Source organism: Macrobrachium nipponense, chromosome 43, assembly GCF_015104395.2.
Source record: "Macrobrachium nipponense isolate FS-2020 chromosome 43, ASM1510439v2, whole genome shotgun sequence".
Classification (NCBI taxonomy): Eukaryota; Metazoa; Arthropoda; class Malacostraca; order Decapoda; family Palaemonidae; genus Macrobrachium; species Macrobrachium nipponense.
The window spans coordinates 33555672-33569702 of NC_061104.1; the positions used below are offsets into that span (position 1 = coordinate 33555672).

At 36.3% G+C, this 14031-nt stretch overlaps 1 protein-coding gene across 9 annotated transcripts in view; it reads right to left on the minus strand.

The window, feature by feature from the left end:
- LOC135213639 (uncharacterized) overlaps nt 1–14031 on the minus strand; it is a 520774-nt gene that overhangs the window by 123952 nt on the left and 382791 nt on the right. For 4 of the 9 annotated variants that reach the window (XM_064247671.1, XM_064247673.1, XM_064247670.1 and 1 more), the window contains one exon: nt 2326–2555. The exons of the other annotated variants lie outside the window; for them this stretch is intronic. In XM_064247671.1, the coding sequence (XP_064103741.1) occupies nt 2326–2416 (91 nt within the window). In that variant the 5' untranslated portion in view covers nt 2417–2555. The remainder of the gene's footprint in view (nt 1–2325; nt 2556–14031) is intronic. 9 annotated transcript variants of the gene reach the window in all.

Sequence of the window (14031 nt, forward strand, 5' to 3'; positions counted from 1 at the left end):
TGCACTTTGAGGAACTGGACAAAATGAAAGTGCCAGAATTGATCCTAACTCCGCTTGATGTTGAAATAAGGAAAGCAGATACTGCCTCACACGTGGAGGAGGAATTCACTGACATGACTTTGGACCTGGAAGCAAGTATCTTGTTCAGAAGAAAAGGTCTCCGTGAATTTTGAATCACCGAGAACAATGTTGCTAAATATCGTCAGCTCTGTGATGTGGTTGAGCCATTTTTACTAGCTTTCGCAAATTCTTACATGGTTGAAGCTGGCTTCAGTCATGCAAATGCAGTCTTAACAAAAAGAGGAGCAGAGTCTACAAGAAAGATGTGACCTACGGCTGAAGCTTACCAACCTGCAACCTAATATCAGTATCCTTGTTGAGTTCAATCAGGCATATACTTCACATAATGAGGTCAACAGTGGAAGAAGAAAATGGTATGTGGCACTGAGAAATAAGTTATTACTTTTTTTATTATACAGCACGTCAAGTACCAAACTAAACTAATAGTACTCAAACTGATTTTGACATTGGCGTTTTTTTCCCTTGAATTTGAAACTTCACGGGGGGGGTCGACGATTTAAAAAGTTGGAGAACCCCTGCATTATACCTTGGGATGCTAGGCTTGGGGTCGATAGAAAATTTTCACTGCGGGGGTCGACGAGTTAAAAAGTTTGAGAACCCTGCATTATACCTTGGGATGCTAGGCTTGGGGGTCGATAGAAAATTTGAAACTTCACTGCGGGGGTCGACGAGTTAAAAAGTTTGAGACCCCTGCATTATACCTTGGGAATAACTTGCAGATAGCCAAGTGGCCAAAGTCGCTGTCTCTTGTTCCTAAAATGGGTCGCAGTTTGAATCCTGGCTAGCACAGAAGTACTTATCGGTCATAATTCCCTCTGGGTATATCTTTATTCCGAAGGTTTTATGGTGTTCAAAATTAAACGATATCTGTAATCTTAACATTTGTAAATATATATTTGTATTACTATATATAAATATATATATATATATATATAATATATATATATATATATATTATATTATTCACACAGTAATTCCTTATTTATCCAATTAAACTTTATCCAGCATTATCCAGATACAAACGGATCCTTATGATCCTGGTGAAAATGCAGTGTGGGATGGGTGGAGAGGGGTAGGCAGGCATTTGATTTAATAAATTTTTTTTACGTTTTTTACACTAGTGCTTTTTCCACATTTCATTAAACGATATTATAGTACTTTACCGTAACTTGTAATAAAATAATCATGCAAAATGAAGAGCGAGAGAGAGAGAGAGTGAAACCGATACTTCTCTAAGAAACACCATACCGTACTTTCATACAGCCTGTAACACGTTTATGTTTTTCCACATATTAAAGGAATGCTACTGCACTGTAACTTGTAATAAAATATAGTAATCATGCACAATGCAAGAGAGAGAGAGAGAGAGAGAGAACAACCAATACATTGGTAAGAAGCATACCTTCAAACTTACCTGTAACAAACATATAAACACACATACTACATGCATCCACAATAATTTTCACTGCATAAAATGAAAAATGAATAATCCAAAAATTTTGAAAAACTATTAAAAATGACAGCAAAAGAGAGAGAGAGAGAGAGACAGAGAACGAGCTTTCGCTATTGTTATTGGCCTAAGGGAACAAAACGGGGAGCAAGAGCCTGCTGCAGACTGAGTGATGGAGTTGATGGTCATTATCTAAAAGCTACTTTATTATTATTATTATTATTATTATTATTATTATTATTATTATTATTATTATTTTATTATAAAACAAAGACAGTATCGGAATTTAATTTTGCTTCCACACCTGTCGAAATAAGTTTAGCAAACAAGTGATGATGGTCAACCTGCTGGTTTGAAGCAAAAGCAAAACAAACAAGAAGGTCCATTTCCTCACATCCATCCATCAAGACAAGAAAGAGCGGGAACCAAGGACAAAACAACTGATATAAAGTTTTAAATTAAATAGAATGAACCCAGTTAAATTACTTGCCAACTACTTGGATTAGTAAACGAATATCCCTATCTCGGCCAGTCCCGAAGAAAACAAGAAAAAGGAGTTTGTAGAAAAAGTGGTCTTACAATATGAAGAGGCGACAGACCCCTTTTTATAGGATGGTGGAATAGGAGAAAAGCAAAACAAAGAAGAGTATTCCAAACTCTAGAAATAGAAGGTAGAGAGTAGACAGCACTTATTGTTTGTCTACCGATGTTCAATATTTTTAAATCGTTTAACCAAACTATTGATATTTTTAAGCTTAAAAAAAGGAGGAAATTCTCGATGGTTTGCAACTTACGAAGTGACGCCTCTGTGGTGACGACGGAGAGAGCTATCAGGAGGATGGAAGAGGCCAAAAGGCCCTTCCGCCTAACTGAAGTTGGCGGCATGTTTCAACTTTCAGCGTCTCCAGCGGTAATAAATCGTATTCTCCTTTTCTTTAAATTTTAGTAACTTCCGATCACCTCCTTTTTTCTCTTAAGTTGTAGAGGACTCCACAGGATTTGTTGCTTATACGATCATCAGCACCTGAAAGGAGGTGTTATTATAATCACTGTCAGTAATAGTTCCATAATTATATTATTATTTAATAGAATTAATGTAACTTGAGACACAAACCCAAAAGACAAGTAGCAGAGAGTAAGATTCTTGTTTTTCTTGCAGCCACCCTGCATTAAAGAAATGAATTCGATCTAAGATGGGACGAATCGTTTGACTCTATTGTGTCTTGTAAAGGTGGCCAGGTTGGAGAAGCTTATGTGGCTTGCAACCTCATCTTAAAATACTTGCTGAGAAGCTACTGCATCTCAAGACAAACAGCCCTTTCCCCTTTGGAAAGGCTGTTGCCAAAAAGGTACAGCCATTCTGTTTTTTCTCAAGTCTTCAAGAGTGAGGTTGTTAGCCCGAAGCTATTTTACTTAGCCTAAGAAAAGAAAACATTAATATCCATTTACAGCGGCGGTAGATGTACAACAGGAACAATCTACCGTTCCCTAGCAAATGTGAGTCGAGACCTGAACCAGTGTTGCCGTCACATCTGTATATCTATACAATACATATATTATAGTTATTATATAATTTATATATATAATATATAATATTATATATATAATATCTATATATTATACTATTAAAACAGGATACGTCTTAAGTGTAAAAGGTCCATTAAGACACTGGTTTAAAGCTAAGGACTATATCTCGTTGGACTACCTCCCACCCATATCAAGTACTGAATGACAAAAGAAGTTACATATATTTCGCAAATTTCTTTTGTCATTCACTACTTGATAAGGGTGGGAGTCAGTCCACCGAAATAGTCCTTAGCTTTAAACCAGAGTGTTTTAATGGCCTTTTATATTATATCATACACCCGCACATTATATATATATATATATATATATCGATAGATAGATAGATACTAGATATATATATATATATATATATATATATATATATATATATATATATATATATATATATATATATATATATCTAGTATCTATCTATCTGTCATATATATATATATATATATATAATATATATATATATATATATATATATCTATATCTATCTATCTATCGTATATATATATATATATATATATATAGATATATATATATATATCTATATATATATATATATATATATTCTAGTATCTATCTATTACTGTGATGATTGCCCCTTGTATCCAGAAATTTATCCAGGTTTCCTATGCTGTCTGCCTCCTTTTACTAGGTATTACTGTGCTGTCTGTCCCTTTTAACCAGGTATTACTTTGTTGTCTGTCCCTTTTATCCAAGTATTACTATGGTAACTTTTCCTTTAATCCCAGGTATTTCTATGCTGTCTGCCTGCTTTAACTAGGTATGGCTGTGCTGTCTGTCCCCTTTACCAGATATTACTGTGCTGTCAGTCCCATTTATCCAGGTATTACTATGCTGTCTGTCCCATTAAACCTGGTGTTACTGTTCTGTCTGTGACTTTTATCCAGGTATTACTGAACTGTACTGTACTGTCTGTCCCTTTAACCAGATATTACTATGCTATCTGTCCCCTTTAACCAGATATTACTGTGCAATCTGTCCCTTTTATCTAGATAATACTGTGGCGACTGAAAAACATTTTCAATAATACATTACAATGGAAATATGGTATGCTAAAACGGTACGCTAAACCCATAGAGTTTATTTACCACATAAGTTACAAAGGTAACGGGGAAGGGGTATGGGGTAAGGGGAAGGGGGATGGGAAGCAGGAAGGGGAAGGTGGACAGGTGTACAGGTTTGAATCCTATCTTAATATCAAAGTTGGGTCAAAAGATGGCCACATACCAAATTTTGCTTAGATCGGTCCTTCAGATGTGTTATTGAATGCACATTCATTGTAAATGGCCTGGACATACATCTCTCCTCAGCCAAGACTACTGCGTCACTAACCGGCCCAGTCAGGCACCACCAGCCAAAGGCAGGTGCATACCTATTGCAACAGGTTGCTCAGGAAAGATTTTCCGACTGGCCCTTGACAAAATAATAAAGAATAGAATTACGTGTATCTAATAACGTATTTTCATTCGGGGAGTCATTCTGTAAACAAAAATTCGGGTGTAGCATGGTTTGCCCTTTAAGTCCTGTTTTAGCTAATCTAAACAATGAATACTTTGAAAATATGGTAATAAATGCAATAAAACCCACAGGCATTTTGGGATAATAGGTGGGGCAATTTCAACGAATTCTTTTCAAAATGAAATGCATTGGTGCCCAGCATCATATTGAAAGTTGAATGGAAAACAGACAACAAAATTAATTTTCTTGGTGTTTTAATAATTAGAAACTCAACAAAATACAAATTTGCCATAAATAGAAAACCAACATTCTCACTTTCATATACTCATTACTTTAGTTATCATGACATTTCTATCAAGATAGGCATCAGAGCCTTACGAATTTGTTCTTCAGATTTCCTGGGAAAAGAACTTGCGCTAATTAGTAAGCAGGTTTCGTCTTTAAGGTATTATGACCATATAATTGAAAAAGCGATTCATAAAGTAAACGTAATTTTCTACTGACCCCACCAAGACAAGCCCAGAGAGACACCCAACAATAAAATAAAAATCCCACACCTGGACAGGATTAAGACAGTGACACAGACTCGGAAATTCTAACCCCTTTGCCTTTACCTACCCAAATACCCAAAACAAATCACTGATTAACATCCAACAAAAGCCAATCCCCAAAGACACAGGAGTATACGAAATCCCATGCCTGGACTGCAACCAATCTTATATCGGTTTTACAGGAAAATCACTTCCCCAGAGATTAATGCAACATAAACAGTCAGTTAGGTATAGACAACCGAGCTCAGCTATTTTTAACCATATGAATAACCAGAACCACAGAATAAACTGGAATTTGTCACATATAATTTATGGCAGCAAAAGTCAGTACAAAAACCATATGGTGGAGTCGGCCTTGATTAAACAAAGAAAAGTAATGAACATTGCAAAGGGTGCCTATGATTCGGATGTCATAGATAAAATCTTCCTTCAACCAATGCCTAAGAAGAAATTATCAACTGACGTGACCTCTTGGTATAAATGCTACCTTTCCTGAGAAAAGGTACAGAAAAGGTAGCATTTATACCAAGAGGTCACGCCAGTTGATAATTTCTTCTTAGGCATTGGTTGAAGGAAGATTTTATCTATGACATCCGAATCATAGGCACCCTTTGCAATGTTCATTACTTTTCTTTGTTTAATCAGCACATCCTCAGTCTGCAATTAATAATAATACAAGGAAAATACATCACATTCATTAAATTACACATAAAAATACCACAGGAAAAATAATAGGCAGAAATTCTAACCGAAAGCTTTCGTCCTTTAATGAGACATTGTTGAGGCACAAATGAGGTACAGTTGAAAATAAAGTTACAAGAAACAAAAAGATCAAGAGTACCTTATGGTTAATGGTCAAAAGGGCTAAATCGAAGAGATAATGCAGGGTAATCGGAGATCACATTGTCACAAACTAAAATAGATTTAACCCTAAGAGAAACGGAAGCTTAGACATACAAATTCCAAAAACATTTATACAACTGAATATATTAATTTTGTTTCTTATAATTATCTACAACATTTTTAATTATGAAGGCATCGAGTTTAAATAAAGCAAGACTTAAATTTAAAACACTTCCATTATTTGATTTGATGAAACAAGATCCAATGATATTCATTTTAATTTTGGCACTACACAGCATTAAAGATCTTGCCTGACTCCAGTTAATACGATGATCTAAATCTCTCATATATATGAATAATGCATTCGATATTTGACCAGTTCTTACTGAAAATTGGTGTTGGTTAATTCGTTGTGAAGGTGATTTTCCAGTTTGTCTGTAATATATTTTATCACACTTTACAAGGAATTTTATATGTATGGAGCCAGAAACATCTTTAGGAGAATTTTATATTACTAAACTCACAACATTAATATTACTGAAAACAACATTTATGTTGAAAAGCTTTAAAATTCTAGGAATTTCTAAAATCCTTTCATCATACGGTAATTTGAGAATGTTAAGTTTACTAAATTCAATTTTGTCATTAGTTAAATAAAAAATTTTCTGGCTCTTTTCCATGCTACATCTACAAAAGTCCTTGGGTATTTAAGTTTCAAGGCAATATCATAATTAACTTTCATCTCAGTGTCAAAAAACTGCGGGATACAGACACGCAGAACCCCTAAGAACATCCCAGAAAAAACAGAGAATTTAACATTTTGATGGTGATTGGAATAATAATGAACAAAAGAGGCAATTTTATTTGATTTTCAAAAGACTGAAAAGGTGAAATTTCTATCATTTCTAGAGACTGTTACCTCAAGAAAGTTCAAATTACAATTTCTTTCTTCCTCTACAGTAAATTTTATAGATGGGACTAAATTATTGAGCTTAATCAGAATTCCTTGAGATTTTCGTGATCTGGCCAGATACAGAAAATATCATCCACATACCGAAACTATATAACTTTTTGGGGCAAAATACTTACTAAGAATTTTGCCACAAAAACTTACATGTTTTAGGCAAGTGGATGATATTTTTAATTTTGGCCAGATCATGAAAATCTCCAGAAATTTCTAATTAAGCTCAATAATTTAGTCCCTTCTATAAAATTTACTGTAGAGGAAGCAAGAAATTGTAATTTGAACCTTATTCATCAAACTTTGGAAACATCCTGGTTCGTTTTTTTAAACCGAAAGGCATCACTTTATATATGTAGAAGCCGTCCTGAGCTGTAAAAGCTGTCAGTGGGTGCGACTCGACTGAGAGGGGGACCTGCCAGTAACCTTTTTCTGAGTTTATCTTGCTTAGGAAAGGGATTCTACCTAGACTGTCTAAGCACATATCTATTCTCAGGTTTCGTGACTTCATTTAGTTTTCAAAAGTCCACACATAATAAATTTCCTCCTCCTTCTTTTGGTACAAGCACCAACAGAGATTGATTCAATTAGATCAAGTTCTAACTGCAACTCTACTTTTTTTTGTTTAATAAGCTCGGCCTTCTGCGTAAAATCCCTGAGCTATCAGCCGAGTGTTCACTGTATTCTTCATTTAAAACCAGAGTGATGTGCTTAATATTCTCCAGAACCTGATTGGGTTTTGTAGGGCTTAAGCAAATTTGCCAGGAGCCATTTGGCTTGCCGTTGCCCACAGTTGACTAGGTAATTCAAATTGCCTCTCTTGGCTAGTATCTTAAGGGGGCTGATAAACTGGGTGTCTAGCGGCCTAGATTCTCCGGATGACCTCATCGCCCACAGGAAAATGTCTTTGTCCTATCCTAACACCTCAATGGATTGCCCGATAATCGAACTCGCTGCTACCGAGGTGGCAGGTCAAGACCATACCGATCACGCCACTGAGGCACTCTGAGTTAATGAAATGGCTGAAACTGTTTTTCATTACCTATCCTAGTTGGCTGAGGAGCAGTTTTTGCTAAAACACATCAAAGGTCGGCAAGTACATTCATTCGAGACCCAAGGGGAGCGCGTACCCCCTGACAGACCCCTGGCATACCCGCTGGGATACGTTTACCCCAGGTTTTTCATTGTGAAAAATCTTTGGGAATCTTGTTTTATGGACAACCCTCGTATCTATGATTTTTAGACAATGGAAGTTCCCCCGCCCTGGGACAGATGCATCCGTGAGGCATGTAGTAGTCAATAACGATATCCTTTAATTGGAATTGCCTACCGTTTGACGGGTAGGGTACGTAGCCCAGCCCAATAGAAGTTGTCCGTTAAGGCTTTGGTGGTGTGGCTGACAATGAAGCGTCCTCCAATCCCATCATGAGCTAAATTAATGACCCATTGTTGCACCTTCTTAGACACTACAAGACGTTGGAGGGATCCGTCTTTCCTCATGATACACGGAACACTACGTTGTTCTTAAGGACGTACTACTCTTGGGAATGGTCCACCAGGGATGCCAAGTCTGTAGGAGCGTCTTTGTGGATGTCTCGTTGTTCTGGATGTACAGCTTGAGCAGCAATCAGCTGGTCGTGGCTTAGGCTAGGGTCAGAGGCATCGGATTAGACAGAATGATCATACTACAGTGCAGTCTTAGAAGGTTCCAGGAACCAAGGTACTTCTCTGAGACAGATATCCTGTAAGGGATCATCACTGGAGGGTCTATCTTCCTTAGATTCACAGGGCAGTGAAGTCATGCACCTCAGAAGTAATCTGGAGTCTCTCCATTGTAGGTAGTCTTGTCCTAGTAGTATGGCATGTCCAGTCACAAGTTTGTCTGTGATTGTGAACCAGTTATTTCTTGTCACTGAGGAGTCGGCCTGGGCGACAGTTATGCAGAACATGGGAAGGTCCAATGAATGCCCATTAAACCAGCATATAGAGATGAATTGAAGCTTCGGGTGGCACTTTATTTCTCAGTATCAGACTGACATCCAACCCTGAGTCGACTATATTTGAAAGCCATCGGGGGGGGGGGGGGGGGGCCATATTACCGAAGTGTATATTCCCTTGCTGACATGGGGACTGCTCGGCCAATCACAGCACGGGAAACCAGTGACGTAGAATGACATCATCTCGCTTTCTGCCAATCATCAGAGGAAGACGAATGGTGTTGAGAAAGTTTTGTGTATTTTGGGAAAATAAGTACGCAAACCAATTATTTCTTTTGTCCTTATTATCAGTATCAGTGTATAAATAAATTGGTATGTCGGAATTATTCTTTTTATCAGTGTATTTCTTGAGCCTCAAAAACATTGACATAGGAATAACGTCATCTCCCTTTCTGCCAATCACATCATGGAATAGCAGTAACGTTGAATGACGTCATCTCCCTTTCTGCCAATCATCGGAGGGTTAAAAAAGTTGAAAAAGTTCTTCAATGCGAGACTGAAACATTACAATTAAATTGAGACTTCAATTAATGATACAAATAATTGAATGGGTTTTGTACCATTAAAGTCTAAATTTACTTATGATATTTTAGTCACATTTTAAACTAGTGCAATGTTGCATAGTGCATCTACCTTACCGTATTGCTCAAGTTACTTGCAATGAGTGCGGAAAAGTACACAGAGTGTATGATACTTTGGTATTTGTTTTACTACAAGCTTAAACTTCGTTCTTTGCATCAGTGCATATTTTAACATTATAACTTTTTTGGTCGTCGGTGAGGAAAAACTGTCTCCTAGTAAGAAGATTTTTTTACTACTGGGCGACCAGATAAACACCCAAAATTGACATTAATGATTAAGAAATGGAAAAGTTACCCTTGCAGTAGAGTTTGATGTCCATTTTCATCTAATTTTCAAAATAGTTCAGTGATACTTAGTAAGCGACTGCAAGTAACCACTGTGTATCAGCCCAGTTGCATTTATTTATTTTTGCTTTTCATTTTATTTCAATAGTTTGTTAGAATTATGTACTGCAAAAATGAGGAAACATTTGTTTCAGTATGCTAACTCAGTAGTAAAGCTACATTTACATTACCTGTACGTAACAGATATCAATTAACCAGCATTAGGAGGTCATGTTGCTCTTGTTTTCTGAAAAGCATGCGAGATGGGCCGGATGAACCACAACAAGCTCACAGACATAAAACTGAACTTGATTATTAAATAAAATCGAAATTCTAATAAAGCTAGACAAAACTATACTGAATGATTTAAGTGACAGTAAACTTGCATCCTGAAGAGGAATACGTTAAAAGAACCAAGAAACTGAAGAAGGATGAGAATTCTACAACTAGAGATAATTTGAAAGAATCATTCACTGTGCCATTTAATATGGAAGTTGGCCATATCTATAGATGAATTGTGCAATTACATTGCTTGGCAAACGTTCCTTGGACAAACTCCTTGGAGGAAAGGCAAAAAATATTCGTATGAGAGAGAGAGAGAGAGAGAGAGAGAGAGAGAGAGAGAGAGAGAGAGAGAGAGAGAGAGAGAGAGACTGGCCACCTTGCATTGAGTACGAATGACAGTAGACATGTGATCATTAATCAGCCTGCTTGATTTGAATTCAACTGTCAAGAAAGGAAGCAGGCCTACATGTAGAGCACCTTGTCCAGACATGAGAGCAGTATTCTAGGCAAGGCCAGACCACATTATAAAGCTGAAATAGCTGGGATGAAATGAAATTTCATTACTGCATGACGGTTTCCCAGCCTGCATGCCGAGGCAAATCATGGGAGCAGTGACATACATGAAGACATGACGCCCACGGTTGGTTTATAGAGCTAATAGGGCAGGAATATGTGAGAGGCGGCATATGTTCATTATAATACTTTATGATTTCGTGAGAGAGCGAGAGATTAGCTTCCACGCATATCAAAATATGTTTAAGCACAAACCATAATGTTATACCACTAAATGAAAATTCCTTCTATTAAGTATTCGATTTATGTTTTTCTAATTGAGCTACGTGAACGCAGTTCGCATCTAGTTAGAAAAAAAGAGCAACTGATATTGCTGGGGAGTGAATGAGAGTCTTGGACATAGCCAAAGGTGTGAATACGACTAAATGGGTTTTGCAAAATGCACGAAACTTTTTCAACATCATTCGTCCTCCTGTGATGATTGGCAGAAAGGAGGAGTACGTAATTCTATGTCACTGTTTTCCCAGACTGCGATTGGCCAAGCAGCCCCCATTTCGGCTTGGGCATGTACACTTCAGGAATATGGTCTGGGGGGCTATGGTGATATTAGAAAGCTCTACCCACTTAGTACGAACAGTCGTCTGGACTGTCTTAGGTGATACATACTTGGGGCACCCCACAAAGTGTGTGGACGCATGCCCAACCATTTTTCAATCTCTGCGGGCATCTTTGCTGTAGTCTCACTTAGCCCCAGACGAATTTGCAGCGGGACGAGGGTGTGACCCGGTGACAGCAGCGGAGTCCCAGGTTGGTCCAGATTTACCATGATATCCACTTTTGTTGGGGTACTTCTCGGCTTTGTGCCAAGGATTCTTATATATATGGCACAGGAATTGTTTGGGAACAACACTGGTCTTTGGACGAGCGTTGGCAGCAGTAAACCCACGAGGGAAAATATTCTTATTAAGGGAGCTCAAGTGGGCATGGTGTGTCTCCCAATCGTCAGTTAGTCGACAGCATTCAGCTACTGTCTTGGGGTGGCATTCATGAGATAGGTGGCGAGAGAACTTGGCGCATAATAGAACAAATCTTCTATCCTTATTCGCTCCACAACGGCCGTGAAATCCCGGCCCGGAAGGGATTCCATCCAATCCGTCCAGGTTTGTCCGGCGTCCTTGGGCAAACCTTGCCAGTTCTGTCGCCTCTTCTCTGGCGTATTTCCATAGGCATGAGTGACAAGGAGCATAGGGCAATATACCCCTTCCCTTGAATATGTTTGTTTAATATGAGAGCTGCCTCCAAAGGTGAGGGCATATAGTTCTTGAACATCCGCTCAATATAATCTAACACCCTTCTGGGTCGTCAAACAATGGGGGCTCATGTAAATTATCATCTTGATCCGGCGGTAATAGAGCGTAACAGTAGGTGGAGACATTCCCGTTTGGGAAACCTATTATTGCTACTACTACTACTACTACTACTACTACTAATAATAATAATAATAATAATAATAATAATAATAATAATAATAATAATTCAGTCCGTTTCGTTAAACCACCATGGAAATAAAAAATTATATAACTCAGGCAGGTGTACCAGTTTTGTGAACTGAAAATGTACAAAGAAACAGGTATTTAACGTAGTTGACATCTTACGGGAAGCCCATGTCAATTGGGCACCCAATTCAAAAAGGCAACTGGTAAGGAATACATGATAAATTAAATGAAACGATAAATACAGACAAAAACACATTAAAAAGACTCTCTTGAACAGTGATGAGCCAACATCTCCGTTTCTTAATATCCTCGAAAAATTCTTCTGCCAAAGACTCATTTCACCGTATTTCCTCCATCCCTTTTCCGACTCCTCAATCCTCCTTGATCCGGACGCATTCCGGACCTCATCCCTGAATGTCTCTAACTCAACGAGAATAAAGAATTCCACTCATACGTTAAGTCGAAGGACTTCTCATTTCGCAACGGTGCTCTTTTTATTTCTTTCTTTACTCGGCGTGTTCTCTCTGAATTTTGGGGGTTAGTATACCTTTCTCTCTCACTCGGTGTGTTCTCTAAGTATTTTACTTGTTTTGTATGTATTTGTGTTTGTCCTTCTCTTTCACAGTGATATTGACGAGACTTATGCAAAAATGCATGGAAATATGTTTGCTCTTTCTTATTATGAGCAAACATTCTTTATGGAGTAAAATTTCTATTAATCACCTTAAAATTCTCTTGCTTTGGATTGCAAATAACTATATATTGCAGACTGAGCTTCAAAACTGGTAACAAAACAGTCACGAAAGGGAAACTACAGCTTCTTCCATGTTAAAGGAGTCAAAGAAAATAACTTTTTCTATATGTAAAGCAAAAGTTAATAACAGTTACCCGCTTATGTATATTTGCTATTTGATCATTTCATAGATTACAACAGTTAATTTATAATTTCATTCCTCTACAAAGTTCAAGCTTGAATAGCTTGGGCAATTTCCAAAATAGACCATTAAATTTCAAGCATAGTAAAACCGTGATGAGTGTATAACGTTCCATCGTTAAACATCTAGACCTAATCCACAATGTGCTTACTGCGTAACTGTCCTGCTGATTTGTTTACTTCCAGCCTGTTTCACTTTTTAATTTTAGTCACTTTTTAGCCACGTATTGGGTAGGTCTGTTTTAGACATATATATATATATATATATATATATATATATATATATATATATATATATATATATATATATATATGATATATATGTCTATATATTACATATATATATATATATATATATATATATATGATATATATATATATATATGTATGTATATAGTATATATATATATATTATATATATATATATATATATATATATATATATATATATATATATATATATGTATATATATATAGATATATATCTATATAGATATATATATCTATATAGAATATATATATATATTATATATATATATATATATACATATATCTATATAGATATATAATCTAGTATGATGATGTATGTATTACTATAGATATCTATCTATATATATATATCTGATATATGTCTTATAGATATATATATATCTATCTATCTATATATATATATAGGATCTATATGATATATATAATATGGATATATATATATGTATATATATATTATATGATATATATATAGAAAAATCCCTGCATATTGCGAAGCGCCGTCGACCACAATCAATGATGTCAATTGTTCGTGTGCGTTTTACCTTTTTTACCCTTGTTGTTCCGTTGTACCTGTTACATATCCATAAATACATACAACATTACTTACATGCATATATATAGTATAAATTATATATATAATTATTATTATATATTATATCTATATATATCTATATTATATCTATATAAA